Genomic DNA, 22,393 nt, shown 5'->3' on the forward strand with positions numbered 1-22,393 from the left:
CTTCGAATGCAGCTGCCATGCTGGCCCCGCTTAGTCAGGGCTCTGAATGCAGAGTGGGGCCATTTCCAAATGGTCATCTGAGCTCACACCCTTTACTCTCCTCCCTCCACGATGCTTCCTGAATAGACCACAGAAATATATAAATGGAGATTATCTATCTATTGGAGAACGGGGATCATCCAGAAACTCAGAAAAATTTCTGGGAAATATAGTGGAACCTCAGATTTTAAACTTAATTCGTTCCAGAAGGCTCTTCAAAAACCGAAGCATTTTTCTCATCTATACTAATAATAGGGTACCATCACAGTAACGACCAATCAGCAGGCTGCATGTGCAGCAGGTGTGGTTGGGTGGGGACTTGCAGCATCAGGGACCGGGGCAGGGCTGAAGCGTGTGGACAGGCCTCCACCTGAGGGGCGGCTCCTGGGCAAGCGCTGCGGCTTCAGCGAAGCGGCCAGCCAGGAGCTGCGGCGGCCCAAGGGGTGCAGAGTGGCGCCGAGGCAGAGTGTACCAGAGGGGGCTCGGGCCGGGGCAGGGGGCCAGTGGATGGATCTGCCTCACCTACAGAGAGCGAGGTCCTATAGTGGCCCCAAGACGCGGGTCGGCCCAGCGGGGAACAAGGGGCGATGATTGCCGGCGTGGAAGGACGCCGGGGCAGAGGGGCGCAGACCCGTAGCCCTGAGGCGGGGTTGTGGGGCGGTGCCAAGGCTGCATCTGTGAGGTGTGGGTGGGGCTGTGTGCATGGCACATCTGCAGGCACCAGCGAAACCAGCCCCTCCCTCGGCCCCACCCCTGATCAGCCTCTCCCACCCCAATTGAGGGTGGGACGGCTAGCCAACCCCCCCACCACACCCCAGTGGCCCCTCGCCCAGGCCAGCCACGCCCCCATGCTTTTCAGGGGCTGGGGGTACCCCAGGCAGGCTGCAGGCACGCGTCGGTCAGAGGCAAAGGTCCTGGCTGTCCCTGGCCTAGAGAGTCCAGAAAACCTCAGCACTGACCAAAGACCAAGACCAAGTGGAAAGGTCCCTGCCGGAGCTTATGGCTCAAAGTGCTAGGAGGAGGCGGAGCATCTTGAACCTGCAACCCTGGCATCTGCACACCAAGCCTGGGGGCACACCACGCCAGTGGTGCCTGCGGGTGAAAGGGGGACAGCAGGGAGCTGGGGCGCGGACCTGGGGGGGGGGGGGCGGGATGGCACCTAAAGTCTTCAGGAGCATCCCCGTACCTTCGCCCCTGGAGTCTGGGCGTGGGGAGAGCCGCCTGCCGAGGTTGCGGTGACCTGTGTGCTCTGGCCGCCAGGCTCTGCTCCCTGCCCAAATCTGGGTTCCCACAGGTGAGCGAGTTTCACCAATTCCCAGCCTCAACTCTCCCCAGCTGCAGGAGTGGAGGGAAGCCAAGCGCTGCCGTAAGACATAGCCTGCCGGGGACCACCACACATCCTGGTTTCCTAAACCGGTTCCTTCAGCTTCCGGATGTCCCAAGCCCAGCTCGGGCTTGGTCAAAGCCCCTGGTCAGCTCTGCCGCTTGCCTTCCAGGTGCGGCTAGCCCTGAGCCGGCCGGCGTTGTGCTCAGAGAAGCAGCTGTCACTGGGCTCCGTTAAATAAGAGAAATTGAAGAGCCAAGAGTGAATACCCTCCCAGCCCCTTCCTATGCCCCCAGACAAGGAGGGCTGGGGATGGGGGTAAAGGAAAACGGCTGCTGCTTGGCGTTTTATAATGAAAAGACTCCTGCTATGTAGAGAGGAGAGCTGATTCGTTTCCAGCAACACCTGGTGTGTTCCCTGCCCCAGCCCTGAAGCCTGACAGCACCTAGCAACGGTGTGTCCACACAGCCATGTTGGCCTGGCTCCTGGAACGTTGGGAGCAAGTTTGAGCTGCATTGATTAAAAAAAAAGTAAAGATTGAAAAGCACCTCTTTGTACTCAAATGGCACTATAAAATGCAGATTACAGCATCTGATTTTGTCTTCTGTGTCGATTGAGGCAGAGCGTAAATAGGTTCACCGGAAAAGCAGAAAAAACAAAGGGCAAGGGAGCGGATTCTGCTGTCCACAGCACTGAACGTTGTTTTTGTTATTTTTCCTTCTGTTCTTCAAGTCAGTATATGCCATTTCAACCACTCTATGGCATTAGGCAATGAGCTAATGCTTCCTCTATTAAGAGCAAGCAGCAGTGCCTTTCATATGAGTCACATACATTTAATCCATTCAAATGGAGCATACTGAGTGGAGAGAATGGTATGTGTCATTATATAAAGAACTTGGCATTATGATGCTATCTGGCTGAAGATCTTATTTTGCAATTTAGAGAATGTAGACAAATCAGGCACTGAAAATGAATGTGCATGCTTAAGTGCATGACTTTATTTTCATCTGCAACAACCAAACAACTGGTCACCAGGAGGTACATTGACGGGTCCCATGGTGCAGCAGGTCTGGGGTTTCGGGGTGTGGCGTGGGTCGGGGCCAGGGTACCTGGGGCCGTGCCCCCTCTGTCCCAACACTGGGACACCTGAGGCCGCGCCCCCCACCCCAGCGCTGGAACGTGAGGCTGGACGTGGGACTGGCCAGGTCTTGGTGTTACCAAATGGAGGTGGGGCCAGCTAGACACTTCTATTATAGAGAAAGGGCAAATAGCAATATTAAAATATTTCCTCTAATTAATTCCCTCTTATGTGCATGAATTTTGTGCACTGGGCCACTAGTTAGAAATAATATAAATTGGATTAATCCATTCCAGACCCCCAAGTGATTCCGTTTTAACTTTTCTTATATACAATGCATGTCTAATGTACTGCTTAACCTATAAACACTTTAAAAACAAAAAGGACATGCAATGTAAATGAAAACTTAACAAAAAGGATATTAAATATACAATAAAAAATGAAAATTTAACAATAAGCAGCAACAAAAGAAAATAAACAATATTCACAGCACAATATCTTGAGTTGTTGACAGCAGTAACCTCTTACTTGAGCATCCTTTCCTTTTGTCACCTGAGAAACACGTGATTGATCATACAGGTATCAGCATGAAAGGGTTGTCAGGTTGAGAGGCAAACTGTTTGAGATGTGAGACGTTTGAGAATCGAGGTTTGACTGGAGTGCATTTGGGACGTGATTGAGAGGGCTGCCTAACTGGTTATGCCATGTGTGTGATGGTGGGGCCTGTGAGCAAAGGTGGTAGAAACCAAGATGTGGACAATATCAGCTCTGTTGCTGAGCTTCTTTTTCCTTATTTCTAGTGAAGTCTGACTTTCCCCTCTGTCAACGACAGTTGGGACAATTATGTAGGATCCTGAAGCAAACCTCCCAATGGAACCTTAGACCTCCTGACGCTGCTGCCTTTTTACATAAATGAAGGAGCAGCTTGTCCATTGGTAATCCAAATAAGGCAAAGGGAAGCTGTGCCTGGATTTCAGCACAGGTCCACACCACACTGCTGCTGGAAGGAGAGTCAGAAACCCTCTGTTGAAGTGAAAGCCAGGTATTGGTCCCCGGGGCACGGCTGTAGTCAGCTTCCCACTTCCCCACCTTGCTCCCTTTGGTGAGTGAATAGTGGCAGTTCTGAGAACCAGCACCATTTGGATACCTGGACTATCACTTTTAAGAGGAGAAGAACTAATATTTTAATATTGTTTGGGCATCACATTAGACACAGAATAAAGGACACAAGAAATGTTGTACTTCGATGTCCAAAATGCTGTACTCTTAATGTCCTAAAGTTTTTGTGCCACAGCAACTAAAAGAATCAAAAAGCCTGATCTAGAGATGGGGGTTGAGGGAATCCTCAAATGTGGAAGGCTTTACCACAGACAGGACTGTGACTGCTTCGCCAACATCAGTCTCACTAAAGAATGCTTGAAAACTAATGCAGTGATTACAGCTGTTCAGTATATTCTAAGCATGATGATAACTCTAGAAGTCACTCCAACACAGGACCCATGGAGGAATCCAGGCAGTATAAAAGGCTGCTTGTTATCCAGCCAAGGCATCTCAGGAGACAGCGGGTCTTCAAGGCCTTCACAAAAAGTATCTGAGACTCAGACGCCAAGTCTACTCAAATAGGCTTCCCAGGCAGCCTTTCTGTACATCTCTGCTGCTTCCAGACGATTGGCTGATGCTATTATACCCCGGCCTACAATGATGATATCAGAACCTCGTTTGCCAATAACTTCTTGTGGGCTATTGTACTGTTGGCCGAGATTATCACCTGCAGAAACACAAAAGTTACTTATCAACACAATACAGAACATCAGAAAACCTGTCATGTGACCATTTGGAAAAGTATCTAACCAGCTTTATTTAACACCATGCTCTTGCTTTCCATGTTCCTTCTGCACAGCAAGTGAGTAAATACAGGTGAAGAGACAGACCCTGGACAGGCTAGAGATATCCACAGTGAAGCAGCTAACCAACTCCTTTTCAGTGTCTAATTGTAGAGCATTTATAGTTTAACAGCATAAAAAAAAAAAAGTAAATCTCCTACCAATGCCAAGAAAGGTTCAACACAAAATAATAATAAGATAAAGCTAGGCCTTACAATTGAAGGCAATTTTAGTATACACCTCAGAATCACATGCCACACCACTGGGAAAGTCCTCAGAAGGCACTGAACGGGACCACGACCACATATGTGAACCTTTCTGCCGCAACCCCATCAAGTGCTCATACTATACAGGGGCGCAAAAGTCGGTTTACAGTTGTTCGTATGCAATACAATAATAAATAATAATACAAGAATAAACTGTTTCACATACTCACAACTGTAAGCCTACTTTTGCCCCACCCTGTATATAAAGCCTGTTCCTTAATTTTGTTTTTTTCATTCTTTTTATATCTTTTTTTATTGAGGTACAACTAACATATAACATTAGTTTCAGGTGTACAACATAATGATTTAATATTTGTGTACACTGAGAACTGATCACCACAATAAGTCTACTTAACATCCATCACCTGGCATTAATTACTAAATTTTCTTTTGTGAAGACAACTTTCAAGATTTAGCAACTTTCAAATATGAAATACAATATAATTGACTATAGTTGCCTTGCTGTAAATACATCCTCATGACTTATAACCTTTGAGCCCCATCACCCATGTCTCCCATCCTTCAACCCCTACCTCTGGCAACCACCAATCTGTCCTCTATATCAATGAGCTTATTTAATTTTTTGTATTTAAATTCCACATATAAGTGAACTCATGTGGTATTTTTCATTCTTAGTCTGACTTACTAGTATTTCACTTAGCATAATGGGTACATCCATGATATTGTAAATGGCAAGATTTCATTTTTATATGCTTGAATAATATGGATAATTAAAATTTCTTTATCCATCAATAGACACATAGGTTGTTTCCATATCTTGGCTATTGTAAACAATACTGCAATGAACGTGGGGGTACATATCTCTTTTTAAGTTAGATTTTTGTTTTCTTAGGATAAATACTCCCAGTGGAATTGCTAGATCATATGGAAGTTCTATTTTAAATTTTTTTAGGAACCCCGTTATACTGTTTCCCATAGTAGGTGCACCAATATATATTCCCACCAACAGTACACAGGGTTCCCCTTTCCCCACATCCTCTCCAACACTGGTTATTTCTTGCCTTTTGATAAGTCATTCTAGGAGGTGTGAGGTGATATCTCATTGTGGTTTTGATTTGTAACCTCCCTGATGATTAGTGATGCTGAGCATCTTATCATGTATCTGTTGGCCATCTGTATGTCTTCTTTGGAAAAATGTTCAAAGATCTGCCCATTTTTTAAATCAGATAATTTGTTTGCTATTGAGTTGTACAATTTTTAAAAATATTTTATCAGATACGTAATTTACAAATATTTTCTCTCATTCAGTAGGATGTCTTTTCATCCTATATAATAAAGAGGTAATATGCAAACTGACCATCACCCCAACATACAAGATGGCCACCCCCATGGACATAAGATGGCTGCCACAAGATGGCTGGCAGGAGAGGGCAGTTGGGGGAACACAGGCCTGCAGGGGAGGGCAGTTGTGGGTGATCAGGCCTGCAGGGGAGGGCAGTTGGGAGGGACCAGGCCTGCAAGGGAAGGCAGTTTTGGGGCAATCAGGCCTGCAGGGGAGGGCTGTTAGGGGTGACCGGGTCGGCAGGGGAGAGCAGTTAGGGGCGACTGGGTTGGCAGGGGAGGGCAGTTGGGAGCGATCAGGCCTGCAGGGGAGGGCAGGTGGGGGTGGGGGTGGGGGCCCAGGCCTGCAGAGAAAGTCAGTTAGGGGCAATCGGGCTGGCAGGGGAGCAGTTAGGCATCGATCAGGCTGGCAGGGGAGGGCAGCTGGGGGAGACCAGGCCTGAAGGGGAGGGCAGTTGGGGGGGGGGACCAGGCGTGCAGGGAGGACAGTTGGGGGGGGGAGACCAGGCCTGAAGGGGAGGGCAGTTGGGGACAACCAGGCTGGCAGGGGAGGGCAATTAGGGGCAATTGGGCCGGCCGGGGAGAAGTTAGGCATTGATCAGGCTGGCAGGCAGAAGTGGTTAGGGGCAATCAGGCAGAGGCAGGTGAGCGATTGGGAGCCAGCAGTCCTGGATTGTAAGAGGGATGTCCGACTGCCTAAACGGGCGGTTGACATCCCTCAAGGGGTCCCAGATTGGAGAGGGTGCAGGCTTGGCTAAGGGACAACCCCACCCCCCGCCCCTGCACGAATTTCGTGCACCAGGCCTCTAATACACACATACACACTGAGTGGCCAGATTGTTATGCTTTCAGAGATCATAATAATCTGGCCACTCAGTGTATCTGATACATTCTAATGAAAAGTAGTTTTCTAAATTGTCACCCTAAAATTAGACTGCAAGCTACTTCACATACCTAGGTCAGTATCACCAGGCCAAAGGGCTCATTCATTATTGTTCTAGATAAACAAGCTTTTTCTTTAGCAACTTTGTAACAACACACAGAATTTCATCTAGCCTTTGCCGACTTGGGTAAAGAAGCATTTTTGAAGAACCATGACCAATGAACAGACTTACCTCCTGCTTCTAACTGAACTCCTGGAGTCAAGTGAAGAAATTCTGGTTTCATGCTTACTCGGGAGCCAGAAATAAAACCAAACACAAATTCAGAATGCTCCTCAGCCATTCTAACCTAAATGGAATGTAATAGGACAGATTACAAGAAAGCAGTTAACCACACAGAATAATAATTCTACAAGTAAAGTTAAAAACTGGCTCTATTAACTAGTAAGAAATGGCTATTTTATAGATGTCTTTTCTCATTTCATATTAAATTCATTATATCTAAAACAGGTAATCTTAGCTATGAATCTACATCCTTGCTCCATTAACCCTGTCTCTTCCCTTCTCCCAATTAACCATACCCTAAAAACATAGTGTCCATACTATACTATAGTAAATCCTATACTAACTATGGTTGTCTAGAATCTAGATGCTGCAAAATTACTTATTTTTAATAATGCTTGAGGACCCTCCTACTTCCAAAAAGGCTATGAGGAAAGTACTCTGGACTATATTTCTAAACGGTATAAAACTACATTGAAGACTTACTGCCTATCTACACAGGGTGCTCCACATTCAAGGGTAGCTATGCTGTCAAGAGCTAAAGAAATCTCAACTCTACTGCTTTCCCTCTTCTTTAATACTTGCTAATTGGTCTCCACAATTTCTATACCATTACCCCATATTCATAGAAGCTTCTCTACAAGGTCTGACTTCCTCATTTGGCTCTTCCCTGAGACTTACACTGTTCTGTTCTTGCCACAAGTACTACTACCTACCAGAGAGTGATGTCTTGTCCTTGAGCCAGACCCAGATCCCCAGAATGACCCATGTACCCCTCTGTTATGAGAATTGGGAAATCATAGTTGTTTATGGACAGACAGTTCAGGTGTGGGGTTAAAACCTGGTCCTAGGGCCACATGAGTTCTTCAGTTCCATAGAGAGTATTGGAAATAACAAAATATCTGTAAAGGTGATCTATCCAACTATGAAACTTTTTAACTAGTTAATTATCTTCTCATTTTATTCTGGAATGTAAGGGTGGGTGCTGGGTATTAAGTGCAGTGTTATAAAAACTTTTGATAATGGGGAGTTACTGGAGGAAGCAATGAGTCTGGGCTCTAGTTAAGAGCTTTACCATACAGTACCAATCAACATCAAAGACTGAAAAAACAAACAAACAAAAAACATGTGGGCTGCTGTCCTGGGAATGCATCTCTGTGGGATTGGGGAGGTTCTGAGGCACTGCATATATCTGGGAAGCAGCTCTTCAATTCCAACTCATGGCGAGATAAAAAACACCTCTGTCTTAAAGGTCAGGTAAGCGTGGCAAATGTTTATCTGACCAAATATCTGTTTCAATGTTTCTCTCTTGGGTGTACAATTCAAATCTCTTTTAAGTGTTCAACACAAGATATAAAATGCTATTAACTATCAGAGAATTCTAGCCAATGAGTATTAATATACTGTCACATTAACAGCAGCTTTTTTTTTTTTTTTAGCAGTTTCATAGACCCAAAAAGAAGGTATTTTCTTCCTCTAGAACATGTGGTTTACAGCCCAGTCCCTCTGGCACTTACTGCTGCTTTAGTGTAGTCCCCAGTGGCCAAGGAGCCAGCGGAGCTCATTTCCGCAATGAGCAGGCACCCCCGGTGCAGAGACAGGCCAACTTCTTGCAGGCCTTTCACAACTCCCGAGCCTGGCACCACGTGAGCATTTACTACATCTGCCCAGGAAGCTATTTTAAAGACACCACCTAAGAAGAAAGAGGCAAAAAGATATTTGTTAAATTTCACACAAAAACCTCCTTTTTGCCAAACAAGAAGAGTATGAAATGTCCTAGTAACATGTTAATGAAATAGTGAAACACTTCAAGAATTTTAGTGTTTCAGTGGACTTACGTATGGTTCTAAGTGCGAAACATTTATCTACCTAGTAGCTAGTTGAGAGATCACAATGAGAAAATTCTTGCAAAGTTCTGTACTTAGTTTCTAAGCAACATTAAACTGTTTTTCCTTGCAGGCTGAAGCTGTGACCAATAAAACTTATGCAATTAGAAATGAACCCCAGTGAAGATGGGTGTTTATGAAGGTCAAAGATATTAACATTTGGAAATTCCTCCGAAGACAACAAATTTTCATTCTGCAGAGATCTCATAGCAACTTTACCATTTCTCAAATCTTCTACTTGTTCCTAAGGTCTCTTTCGGTCTTCAAATATCAATAGGCAATTATTTTCATTTAAAATGCTAACAGCAATAACCCTAATCGATTTTTTAAAAGACTCTATGTAAACCTGTAGAAAGTTTGTATAACTCTTACATCAGTCAACAAACTAAAGAGGACATCTGAGGCACATAAAAAGAAAACATGTTTGTAGACAAATCTATCCCAAAGAAATAGCTTCAGCATAAGCATGCATCACCTTAAAAAAAAAAATCTCAAAAGATGTCTATAAATGTTAATAACATGATAAAATAAAAGGTTAAGTGAAGAAAAAACATTAGATATGTACACTATGGCAGAAATTTGCATAGAAGGGTAAGTAGAGAATTAAGCTATTTTTTTCAACCAACATATGCTCTATTTTAACAAAATATTTTTAAAAGAATGTGTATCATCAACAAAACTTTTTCTGCTAAAAATGAATTTTACACCTTTATACTACTTTTTCATTGTTTCCCATATCTGCAATTTTCATTCTTCAAATAACAGAATTCACTGTTTTGCCATGCCCAACCTCTGTCATGTTTGCCTGCCTAGACCCTATGTTCCTGTCTTCTGGCATTGGCACACTTGTTTTTTTTTTAGGGGAACTACCCTTTACCAGATCTTGGTTTAAGAAGTTTATACAGAGTTAACCACCTCACATTACCTACCAGGGGTGGGGCATATTATCCAAGTGTTAGTGATATCTTTAGCTACTCTATACCTAAAGGTATTCTATACCCAGTGACTGAATTGGAGTAGGCATGAGGACTGTGCCTACCTGAGAAAGAAGGAAGAAGGCAGAGCTGATAGAAGAGAAAGCAAGTCCAAAAGACATCACTTGAGCTCCTGGATCCAACCATGCTTGGCAGCCTGTTCTATGGATGGACTTTCAGTGATGTGAGCCAATACATTTCCCTTTTTTCTTCAGCTACTTTAAACTGGATTTCTGATTCTTGCAGATTCCTGAATAATACTTACCTTCATACTGCTTTTTTACTGTGTTTCCTATGTCCGCAAATTTCCGGTCTTCAAATATTAAAAACTCATGGTGTTTTGCCAGACTTGTTAACTCCTTCATCACATCCAGAGTAAAGTCATTCAAAATATCTACATGAGTCTTGAGCATGCAGATGCTGGGTCCTAAAGCATCTGCTAGCTGCAACAGCTCTCTGGATTCTGAAATGTCAGCAGACAGACACAGATTGGTCTCCTTCTTTTGCATAAGCCTGAGCAGCTTTGATGCAACTGGATGGATCCCGGGCAGCTCTGCACGTGCACCAAAGCTGAGTTCTTTGGGTGCTTTCTTTATAGATGGGAGAGAACCATTATGATCAGCTGCCACAAAAACATTCTCCTGAATAAATTTCTTCACTCTCTCAACCATCTCAGCATCAATTTTTTTCTGTTGCTCAAGAATCTCCAGCACTTTGGACAATGTACACACTGAGTGGAGATGAAGCCCATGTGCCTGCAGCTTATCCTTGCCTCCTTGCTCTCTGTCCAGCAGCACTATGACATCTGTGACCTTCAAGCCCTCCTTCTGAAGAACCTCAACAGTTTCCAAAACACTAGATCCACTGGTAATAACATCTTCAATGATCAAACAGTTTTCTCCTGGATTAATAGCCCCTTCTACAAGACGTTTAGTACCTGGACAAGAAAGAATTATATTGATTCCAATTTAGTATTTCATCAACCCAAGATGTATCTTACAAAATAAATCTGCATGTATTTATGAAGAGGTGGATAATTTAAATCTTATTTTCTGATAAACTATATTGGAACAACTTTATTTTTGATGAATCTGCAATGTGTCATAATTACTGTTTTATCCAGTGTGTCTGTATCCCAAAATTGTCAGTTACAGATACAGAATATTTACAGTAAAGTTAGCAAATTATTTTGGATTGTAAATAAAAATTACTTAACATGTTTATACTACTTAAATCAAAGTTTCAAATATGTGGTTTCTTAAAGCAAGATAACCTAGATCAGTAGTCAGCAAACTCATTAGTCAACAGAGCCAAATATCAACAGTACAACGATTGAAATTTCTTTTGAGAGCCAAATTTTTTAAACTTAAACTTCTTCTAATGCCACTTCTTCAAAATAGACTCGCCCAGGCCGTGGTATTTTGTGGAAGAGCCACACTCAAGGGGCCAAAGAGCTGCATGTGGTTCGCGAGCCGCAGTTTGCCGACCACTGATCTAGATCAAGGAAAGTGATGAAACAAAGAATAACACAATATCCTCAATGAAATCATTCCTTTTTCCATCAATAAATCAATTCACTATTCAAGATCAGCCAGAAAATTGGCCTTTGCATATATAGATTCAGGAGAGAAAATACTCAGCAATCATTTAGACCAATCATTACAACTTTATAAATTATACTAGAGGCCCGGTGCACAAATTTGTGTAACAGTGGGGTCCCTCGGCCTGCGGGATCGGGCCAAAACAGGCTCTGACATCCCCCGAGGGGTCCTGGATTGCAGGAGGGTGCAGGCCAGGCTGAGGGATCCCACTGGTGCACAATCGGGGCCAGGGAGGGATGCGGGAGATTGGCCAGCTGGGGAGGGACCACGGGAGGGCTCCAGGGCATGTCCAGCCCATCTCGCTCAGTCCCAATTGGCCAGACCCCAGCAGCAAGCTAACCTATCGGTCAGGGCATCTGCCCCCTGGAGGTCAGTGCACGACATAGCGAGCAATTAAACGGCCTTAGCATATCATTAGCGTATTATGCTTTGATTGGTTGAACAGACGACCAGACACAGCATATTAGGCTTTTATTATATAGGATAATTCAATGTGACTAAATATACTTTCCCATTCCAACTCCAAGATAGATTATTTTCAGGTAACCTACAAAATGTAATTCAGGCTGTAGACTTTACAGACTCATTTTTAGACTCATTTTTCTGTTTCCCACTACCAAATTTGTCAAATTTTGAAACAGAAATAGAATTGGTGACCATTTTTCCCACTTTTTGAGCTTTACCACAGGTACCATCACTGCCCTTTCCCATTCCTTTCCTCCCTATTGAAGAATTGGCAAGTTTCACTGAGTCAGCATGGACTAGAATGCAAGACTGTGAGTATTTATAGGCATATTTAAAAATTAACAATCTTATTCCAACAAATATTTTTGAAGACAAATCATAAGGAAATAGAAATAATAGTTTCTTTGTGGGCAGAGATCCATACAGATAAACACTGCCTTCAAGCAGCATATATTCTTACTATTTTTTAAGTAGACAATGTCAAACAAAACTAGCCAAAATAGTTTAACAAACACCAATAAATACAGCACTCCCCACTTAAAAACTCCTGGTCAATCTTGTTTCAACTATATTCCTTTTCCCTTCCTCTCCCCATAGTTTTCAGAAGCAATTCTCAGAAATCATGATTTCATCATAAAAATTTTTAGAATCTATACTAATAAAAGCCTAGGTGGCTCTCGCCCTCACGTCATCACAAGATGGCTGCCCCACGCCATCACAAGATCAGGGGAGGGCAGTTGGGGGTGACCAGGCTGGCAGGGGAGGGCAGTTGGGGGCTAGATTCGTGCACTGGACCCCTAGTTTAAATATAAATATACTGGGAAAGTACTCTTACTAGTAGAACACACTGCTGACAAGAGAAGGGCTGGTAAAAATGTTGGATCTCACAGATATAGTGAAAAAAAAACCCACTGTTTTTCATTGCCATTTCACCTCTAGACTCTAAAGGAAAGGAAGGTGATATATATAGCAACAGTTGCCATAACAACTTAAAGGACCTATGAAGAACATTCAAGGTGCCTGGTAAAACAGCAGTGCCTAGAAGAAGAAAAAATTCTAGCAGTATGAGGTTACCGTAATCCTTTGTTTCTTTTCTTCTAATGAGCATTGGAATTTGGTTAGTTGAACAGATAACTGTAGCCAACGGTAAAGCTGTGTAAGGTACTCCACAGACAGTGTCAAAATTGATCCCTGCATTTTGGGCAGTTTGGAATAAAAGTTCTGCGACCTGTAAAAAAAACCAGAACACATGAACTCTTATTGTTCTATTTTAAACGGTGTATAAATAAGGTAGCATAACCTTAGAGACAGTAGGAAATAGTCTCAAACCTGATTAGAAAACTACAAATGCCTTTTTGTTAAATCACACTCTGCATAAACACATTTACAAATACAAAAACACAACAAGTCTACTCGTCTAAACTCAGGGTCTGCTCTGAGGACAATATAGGATGTGTAAGGGAAGGCTACAATGTTGACCCCAAGGACTAAAGATGGCCCCCAGGGTTCCCAGTTTCCTTTGGTAATCCATTATGCTTTCAGTATTTAAACCTTTCTATTACCTACTAGTTATATTTTCTTCCTGAAAGAAGTCTTCAGTTTCACAACAAAAATTAAGAAAACAATCCCGTTTAAACAAGGAACAAATTTAACCAACGAGGTCAAAGACCTGAATACTGAAAACTATAAGATAATGATGAAAGCAACTGAAGACACAAATAAATGGAAAGATATTCTGTGCTCACGGATTGGAAGAACTAATATTGTTAGAATGTCCACACTATGAAAACAACCTACATATTCAATGCAACCCCTATCAAAATCCCAATGGCAAGGGGCAAAGTCAATGTGGCAGATTTCTCAACAGAAACATTAAAGGTCAAAATGGATTGGCTTGAAATATTCAAAGTGATGAAAAGCAAAGACATACAAACAAGATTCCTCTACCCAGCAAGGCAATCATCTATAATCAAAGAGATAAAGATTTGGCTAACCGGTTTGGCTCAGTGGATAGAGCGTCGGCCTGTGGACTCAAGGGTCCCAGGTTAGATTCCGGTCAAGGGCATGTACCTTGGTTGCAGGCACATACCCAGTAGGGAGTGTGCAGGAGGCAGTTGATTTGATGTTTCTCTCTCATCAATGTTTCTAACTCTCCCTCTCCCTTCCTCTCTGTAAAAAATCAATAAAACATATTTTTTAAAAAGAAAGATTTGTCCAGACAAGAAAAAGCTAAAGGAGTTCATCAGCAACAAACCAATATTACCAGAAATGTTGAAGGAACTTCTTAAAAAAGAAAATATAAAAAAATGAGAATTAGAAAATATAAGAACAATTCTTACTGACAAAGACAAACACAGTGTTTATAGCAGAACCAACTATAAAGCTAGTAAGAAAGTTAAAAGGCAAATGTAGGAAGATCATGTGTGATTACAACAATAAATTAAGGCAGTGGTCGACAAACTCATTAGTCAACAGAGCCAAATATCAACAGTACAACGATTGAAATTTCTTTTGAGAGTCAAATTTTTTAAACTTAAACTTCTTCTAACGCCACTTCTTCAAAATAGACTCGCCCAGGCCGTGGTATTTTGTGGAAGAGCCACACTCAAGGGGCCAAAGAGCCACATGTGGCTCGCGAGCCGCAGTTTGCCGACCACTGAATTAAGGAATACACACAAACACACAGAAGTAAAAAATAATGACAAAAACATAAATGTTTGTAGAAATTATAGTGGTTTTAGAATGTGTTTGAACTTAGATGACTGTCAACTTACAATAGGCTGTTATAAACATAGCTTAGTATAATGAAGCACGTGGTAACCATAAACCAAAAGTCTACAAGAAATATACAAGAAATAAAGAGAAAGGAATAAAAACACACCCAACACAACATTACATAAAATCATCAACATAGAAAAGAGCAAAAGAACAAGAAAGGAACAGAGAGGAACTACAAAAACAATCAGTAGCCCTAGCCGATTTGGCTCAGTGGATAGAGCGTCAGCCTGTGAACTGAAGGGTCCCAGGTTCGATTCTGGTCAAGGGCATGTACCTTGGTTGCAGACTCCTGGCCCTAATTGGGGACATGCGTGAGGCAACCAATCGATGTGTCTCTCTCACATCGGTGTTTCTCTCTGTCTCTCCCTCTCCCTTACATTTTCTCTAAAAATCAATGGAAAATATATCCCTGGGTGAAGATAAAAAATTTTAAATCAGTAAACAATTAATAAAATGGCAATAATTACATACCTGTCAATAATTACTTTAAATGTAAATAGACTAAATGCTCTAATCAGACATACATTGTTAAAGGGATTAAACACACACACACACACACACACACACACCCCAAAACCAGGCCTAGCCGGTTTAGCTCTGTGGATAGAGCATCAGCCTGTGGACTGAAGGGTCCCGGGTTTGATTCTGGCCAAGGGCACATGCCCGGGTTGCAGGTTTGATCCCCAGTTGGGGGCGTTGCAGGAGGCAGCCAATCAATGATTCTCTCTCATCACTGATGCTTCTCTCTCTCCCTCTCCCTTCCTCTCTGAAATCAATAAAAATATATATATTTTTAAAAACCATACATATGCTACCTATCAGAGACCCGTTTCAGATCAAAAGTCACACCTGCTGAAAGTAAAAATATGGAAAAAAGATATTTCATGCAAATAGAAACAAACAAGCAAAAAAGCTTGGGGAGGAATACTCATATCAGACAAAATAGACTTTTTAAAACAAAGGCTGGAACAAGAGACAAAGAACAGCATTTCAAAATGATAAATGGATCAATCCAGTAAAAGGATATAACCTTCATAAACATCTCTGAACCCAATATAGGAAGCAAATATAGAAAAAAAAAGGAATATCAATAGTAATATAGTCATAGTAGAGGCCTCTTTAACACCCCATTGGCATCAATGGATAGATCTTCTAGACAGAAAACCAACAAGGAAACAGTGATCTTGTATGGCACATTAGACCATATGGACTTAATATTTTTAGGACATTTCCCCCAAAAGCAACAGAACATGCACTCAAGTGCACATTGAACATTTTCCAGGAAAAACCAGGTTAGGCCACAAAACAAGTTTCATATCTTCTCATATCACAATGGTATAAAACTAGAAATCAATTACAAAAAGAAAACTGAAAAACACACAAATACGTGGTGGCTAAACATCATGCTACTAAACAGTGACTGGGTTAACAATGAGATCAAGGAAGAAATCAAAAGATACCATGAGACAAATGAAAACACAATGACCCCAAATCTGAGTGACATAGCCAAAGCAGTTATAAAAGGGAATTTTGTAGCAATACAGGCCTACCTCAAGAAACAAACAAAAAAACTCAAATAAACAATCTAATCTTACACCTAAAAAAACTAAAAAACAAAACACAAAAAATAAAGCACAGAGTGTGTAGAAGGAAGGAAACAATAAAGATCAGAGAAGAAATAAACAAGATATAGACTAAAAACACAACTGAAAAGATCCATGAAAAAGACTGATAACCCTTTAGCCAGACTTATCAAAAAACAGAGAGGGCCCAAATAAGTAAAATCTGAAGTGAAAGAGAAGTGACAACTGACGTCACAGAAATACAAAGGATTTAAAATAAGGAAATACTACGAACAATCATATGCCAACACATTGGACAACCTGGAAGAAATGGTTAAGTTCCTAGAAACATACAATTTTCCAAGGCTGAATCAGGAAGAAAAAGAAACTCAGAAGACACTTCCTCCTACTAATGAAGTTAAGGCAGTAATAAAAAATACTCCCAATAAACAAAAGCCCTGGACCAGATGTCTTCACAGGTAAATGTTTACCAACCTTTCAAAGAATTAATACCTACTCTTCTCAAACTATTAAAAAAAAATTAAGAGGAGGGATGGCTCCTAAACTCATTTTACGTGACCAGCATTACTCCATACCAAAATCAGACAAAGACACTACAAAAAAAGAAAATTATTGGCCAATATCCCTGATGAACTTAGATGAAAAAATCCTCAACAAAATAATAGCAAACTGCATTCAGCAATACAATATAAAGGTCATATACCATGATCAAGTAAGATTTATTCCCACGATGCAAGGTTAGTTTAACATCCACATAGCAATTAACATGATACGCCAGATAAATAAAATGAGGGATAGAAATCATATGAACATGCCCTGGCCAGTGTAGTTCAGTGGTTGGAGTACGTACCTGGATTGCAGGTTAGATCCCTGGCCCTGGTCAGGGCCCATGCAGGAGGCAACCAATTGATGTGTCTCTCTCACAATGTTTCTCTCTCCGCCCCTCCCCACCTCCAAAAATCAATTGAAAAAATATCCTAAAGTTAGGATTTACAAAAATAAAAAATCATACCATCACATTGGATTTTGTCAAATGCAGAAAAGCATTTAAAAATATCCAACTTTAATTTATGATAAAAACTCTCAGCAAAGTGGACATAGGGAAACATAACTCCACATAATAAAGGCCATACAAGACAAAACCACAGCTAACATTATACTCAAAGGTGAAAAACTGCTAAGCTTTATCTCCCAGATTGGGAACAAGACAAGGATGTCTACTCTCACCACTTTTACTTGACATAGTATGGAAGTCCTAACCTTAGCAATTAAAGAGAAAAAGAAATAAAACACTTCCAAATTGAAAACAAAGAAATAAAACTTACTGTTTGCAGATAACATGATACTATATAGTGAGAACAATAAAGATTATACCAAAAAACAACTACAACTAATAAATGAATTCAGTAAAGTTTCAGGATACAAAATTAATCTTCAAAAATTGGTTACATTGTTATATATTAACAATGAACTATCAGAAAAAGAAATTAGGAATATAATCTCGCCCTCCTGGGTAGCTCAGTTGAGTTGGAGCATCAACCAGATGCACCAAGGTTGCAGGTTCAATCTCCAGTCAGGGCACATACAAAAAGCAACCAATGAATGCATAAAAAATCTCTCTCCCTCTCCCTTCCCCCTATCTCTGGAATCAATAAAAAAATTTTAAATTAAAAAAAGAAAAAAAAAGAAAGTCTCATTTACAGTGGCAACAAAAGGAACAAAATACCTAGGAATAAATTTAATAAAGGTAAAAAGACCCGTACTTTGAAAACTGTATGACACTGCTGGAAGAAAATGAAGACACAAATAAATGGATGTGTTTGTGGATTGGAAAAATTAACACCATTAAAATGTCCATATTTCCCAAAGCAATCTATATATTTGATGCAATCCCTATAAAAATACCAATGGCATTTTTCACAGAACTAGAACAAATAACCCTAAAATTTATATAGAACCACAAAGACCCCAAAGAGCCAAATATAGAGAAAGAACAAAGTTGGAAGTATCAGGCTACCTGATATCAAATTATACAAGGATACAGTAATCAAAGTGGTATGGTACTGGCATGAAAACAGACAGATAGATTAATGTAACAGAACAGAGAACTCAGAAATATGGTCAATTAATTTACAACAAAGGAGGTAAGAATATACAATGGGATAAGGATAGCTCTTCAATAAATACCACTGGGAAAACTGAACAGATAGATGCAAAAGAATGAAACTGGATCACTTTCTTACACCAATAAACTCTTACAAGAATAAACTCAAAATGGATTAAATACTTGAATGTAAGAACTGAAACCATAAAACTCCTAAAAGAAAAATAGGCAATAAACTCTTTGACATCACTCTTAATAATATTTTTTTATATGTCTCAATGGGCAAGGGAAACAAAAAAAAATATACATAAACAAGTGGGACTATATCAAACTGAAAAGTTTTGCACAGTGAATGAAACCATCAACAAAACGAAAAGAAAATCTACTGAATGAGAGAAAATATTTGCCAATGATATATACGCTAAGGGGTTAATATTCAAAATATACTGTATAAGAAACTTATACAACTTAACACTGAAAAAACTGATTAAAATATGGACAGAGGTTCCAAATAGACATTTCTCCAAAAAGGACATACAAATGGCCAATAGACATATGAAAAGATTCTCAACATCACTAATCATCAGGGAAGTGCAAATTAAAACCACAATGAGGTATCACCTCACACCTGTCAGAATGGCTATCATCCATCAATGAATCCAACAAACAATTGTTAGGAAGGATGTGGAGAAAAGGGAACCCTGTGCATCATTGTTGGGAATGTAGATTGTTGCAACCACTACGGAAAACAGTATGGAGGTTCCTCAAAAATAATTAAAAATAGAACTCCCATTTGACCCATCAATTCCACTTCTGGGTGTTTATCTGAAGAAAGCAAAACACTAATTAAAAAAGATATACACACTCTATGTTCATTGCAGGATTATTTACAATAGCCATAATATGGAAGCAACCTAGACATCCATCAATAGACAAATGGATAAAGACACAAGTCAGACAGAGAAAGACAAATACTATATAATCTGACTTATAAGTGGAGTCTAAAACAAAGAAACAAAAAAGAAAGAAAGAAAGGCCAAATTCATAGATATAGAGAAGAGATTGGTGGTTTCCAGAGGTGGGGGCTGGGGACGGGTGTGATGAATGAAATGGGTGAAGGTGGCCAAAAGGTACAAACTTGCAGTTATAAAATAAATGTCACGGGATGTATATGCAGCATGGTGAGTATAGTTACTAATACTGTATTGCATATCTGAAAGTTGCTAAAAAGACAGTAAAAGTTATCACCAGAAAAAATATTTAAATATGTATGGTGATGAATATTAACTAGCCTTATTGCAGTGATCACTTTGCAATATATACAATTATTAAATCATTATGTTGTATACCTGAAATTAATGCTGTATGTCAATTATACCTCAAAAAACCAATTAAAGAATATACAAAAATGTAAAAGAATGAAAAGTTTCATAATATAGAACCTATTATTTTATAATACCCTTTCCACATAAATCACATATTAATGCTAGAATGCATACTCCTACTGAACACCACCTTATTTAAAAAAAAAGAGAAGCAAACAAGCAGAGTTGCTTACTGATCATGTCTTCATAATTTTTTGCTCAGATGAAAAAAAATCTATGAATATTTTTACGTTGCAAAAGATGTAATTTCCAGAGTACCAAAAGCATTAACATATAATATAGAACTGTTACATCACTCTTTTAAGTGAATATAATGGGATCCAAATGCTATCGTGATTTGATACTCAACATCTCCATTAAAAAAACAATGCTAGGCTATGATAGCTAGAAAAGCCTACATTTTGGGGGAACTTATATTTTCATTCCATTATTTCCAAAAAAATTTATTCTAATGCAATATATATTTATGTCTGAAAAACTTTTATTGATATTTCCATACTAGTTCTTCACAAAAATATACAAATTGAAATTTAAAGTTGTAAATTAAAAAACATTCCCTGTGACTGTAAGTCTCTAAGTGTTAAAAATTCTTCTGTACTGAGTTATCATTTACAATTGTTATGAGCATAAAATTAATGAAAACGTAATTTTCAAATTTTGATAGCATAAAAACTGATTATTTCAGAAATGCATTTTTTAGTGAGATGAACAGTACTTTTCCTCCTTGCATTAGTTTATGTATCTACTGTAGTTCAATAGTACTTACTACTAAGAAGGTAGAAGAGTTAGTGTAAATTCTACAGCTTTTTCTGGATAGAAATATTGAGAAACCCTATTCATATAAAGTAGACACGAAAGAAGTTCTATTATACCAAGGTCTCTCAATGTTTTGAACTCCTTCCAAATTAACTACCAAAAATCACACCCACACCAAGACCTAGTATTAAAAAATAATTTTTAGTCACCTGTCAACTGACGACTTGTTAAAAAAATACATCAATTTTTCATTAGAAGAACCCCTCGTCATTCACTTTCTCGGCAGCACTGCTGAAATGCACCACAGCAAGATTCTGTGTAGTTTGAGTTTCCAACCCATTTTAACTAGTGCTCCAATCCTTTCCATAATAAGCACACAAAGGGTGAACATAAACATCCTTAAGTGACTGGTGAAACATATGTGTCTTCTAGACAGAACTTCTATGATGATGGAAATATTCTATATCTGCACTGTCCAATATGATAGTCACTAGCAACATGTGACTATTTAAATGTAAAAAATTCATATTGCTCAATATTCACATGTGGCTAGTAGCAACTGTACTGAACAGCACATTGAGACCCTTCTGCTCAGAGTGTGGTCTGCAGCTTTGGCTGGCAGTTTATTAGAAGGGCATAACCTCAGCAGGCCCTGCCTCAGATCTACCCAACCATATTGCACCGTTTAACAAAATCCCCGGGTGATTCATATATACTCAAAGTTTGAGAAGCACTCTGCTGGCAATCTCTAATTTGTAGTAAGTTTTCCCTTATATTGACCAAAAAAAAAAAAAAAACACCAAAAAACGAAAACAAGAAACTCTCCATGAAATGTCCACCCTGAGGCGTTAATTCCTGCTCCAGGTCACACAGTGCAAAATGGAACCTCCTTCCAAGCAACAGCCCTTCCAAGTATTTGAACAGCTACTAACTTCTCCCCACACCCACCTTTTTCTCTCTCCCCCACATCTAACTTTCTCGAGGTTAGATACACAGAAATCCTTCAACCACGTCTATGCGAGACAGGGCCCCAAACTGGAGTCCCGACTCTTGCAAACCACGTGTCAAAGTCGGTGGGTAAGACAGCAGGCTGCTCTCTGGGTCCCCCCCAAAAACGAACAGTTCCTGGCCTCCGGGCTTCTCAAACTGACTCCCCAGGCTGACAGTAGGGTCGACCCTCCTGCTTAGCTCCCACTGGCAACCCAGCCCCAGTCGCCTTCCTCCATCTCCCGATCCCCTTTTCCGCCACCCGCCCAGTTCGTCCCGTTTCCGGGCTGACACCTGACTCAGAAGACGTGGTCGAGACACGATGCCCCGCAGATCTACGTAGACGGGGGAAGAGAGCCCGCTCTTCAGCACGAAATTCCCAAACTTGAAAGCCTGCGCGTCGTACAGACCCTTTACCAACGACCCCAAAACTGCATCGGCGGCCGCCATGGTGCAGAGCCACATTCGCGCCAAACGCCGTAGTGCGCCGGAGCTGCGGCGCTCTGGTGACGTCACTCTACAAGCCCCGCCCCTCCCGCCCCTTTTCCGGCGGCCGGCTGGCTCACTGCGCCCTCTACTGGGGCCTAGGTAACGAGGGTCGGGTGGCGGTAGTGCACCTTGCTGAGGTTTATGTTTCTGTTGCCTGCCTCCGCGTGGGGTCGGTGGAATTTAAAGCCCGGAGACTGTATATAAACCCCGCCCATTTTTTAAAGCTCAGAGTCTTCTTAATTAGCTCCACTACTTAGCCAAGCATGTCTTTATTTGCTTGTTACTAGCCACGAACCCCCACCTGGTTTCACCAAATGAAGTGCAAGTTCT

The 22,393-nt window shown here is 40.9% G+C and overlaps 1 protein-coding gene across 1 annotated transcript; it reads right to left on the reverse strand.

Annotated features, from left to right (window-relative positions):
• Positions 1-2,266: 2,266 nt before the first annotated feature.
• Positions 2,267-22,069, reverse strand: UMPS (uridine monophosphate synthetase). The gene is made up of 6 exons (XM_079767282.1): positions 21,869-22,069; positions 13,056-13,209; positions 10,181-10,852; positions 8,573-8,748; positions 7,008-7,122; positions 2,267-4,209 (listed from the first exon to the last, which is right to left on the reverse strand). Exons 1-6 carry the CDS (start codon positions 22,037-22,039, stop codon positions 4,040-4,042), a joined length of 1,458 nt encoding a protein of 485 aa, XP_079623408.1. The 5' UTR covers positions 22,040-22,069; the 3' UTR covers positions 2,267-4,039.
• Between the last annotated feature and the right edge of the window lie 324 nt (positions 22,070-22,393).

This window comes from Cnephaeus nilssonii (assembly GCF_951640355.1).
Source record: "Cnephaeus nilssonii genome assembly, chromosome: 3".
In the NCBI taxonomy this organism is placed as follows: domain Eukaryota; kingdom Metazoa; phylum Chordata; class Mammalia; order Chiroptera; family Vespertilionidae; genus Cnephaeus; species Cnephaeus nilssonii.

Excerpts from the sequence above, each read along its gene's own strand:
- UMPS (XM_079767282.1), bottom strand. The coding sequence starts at position 22,039 with ATGTGGCTCTGCACCATGGCGGCCGCCGATGCAGTTTTGGGGTCGTTG. Across the intron at positions 13,210-21,868 it reads GACCACGTCTTCTGAGTCAG|GTCGCAGAACTTTTATTCCA; the intron begins GTGTCAGCCCGG and ends TTTTTTTTACAG. Across the intron at positions 4,210-7,007 it reads AGTTCAGTTAGAAGCAGGAG|GTGATAATCTCGGCCAACAG; the intron begins GTAAGTCTGTTC and ends GTGTTTCTGCAG.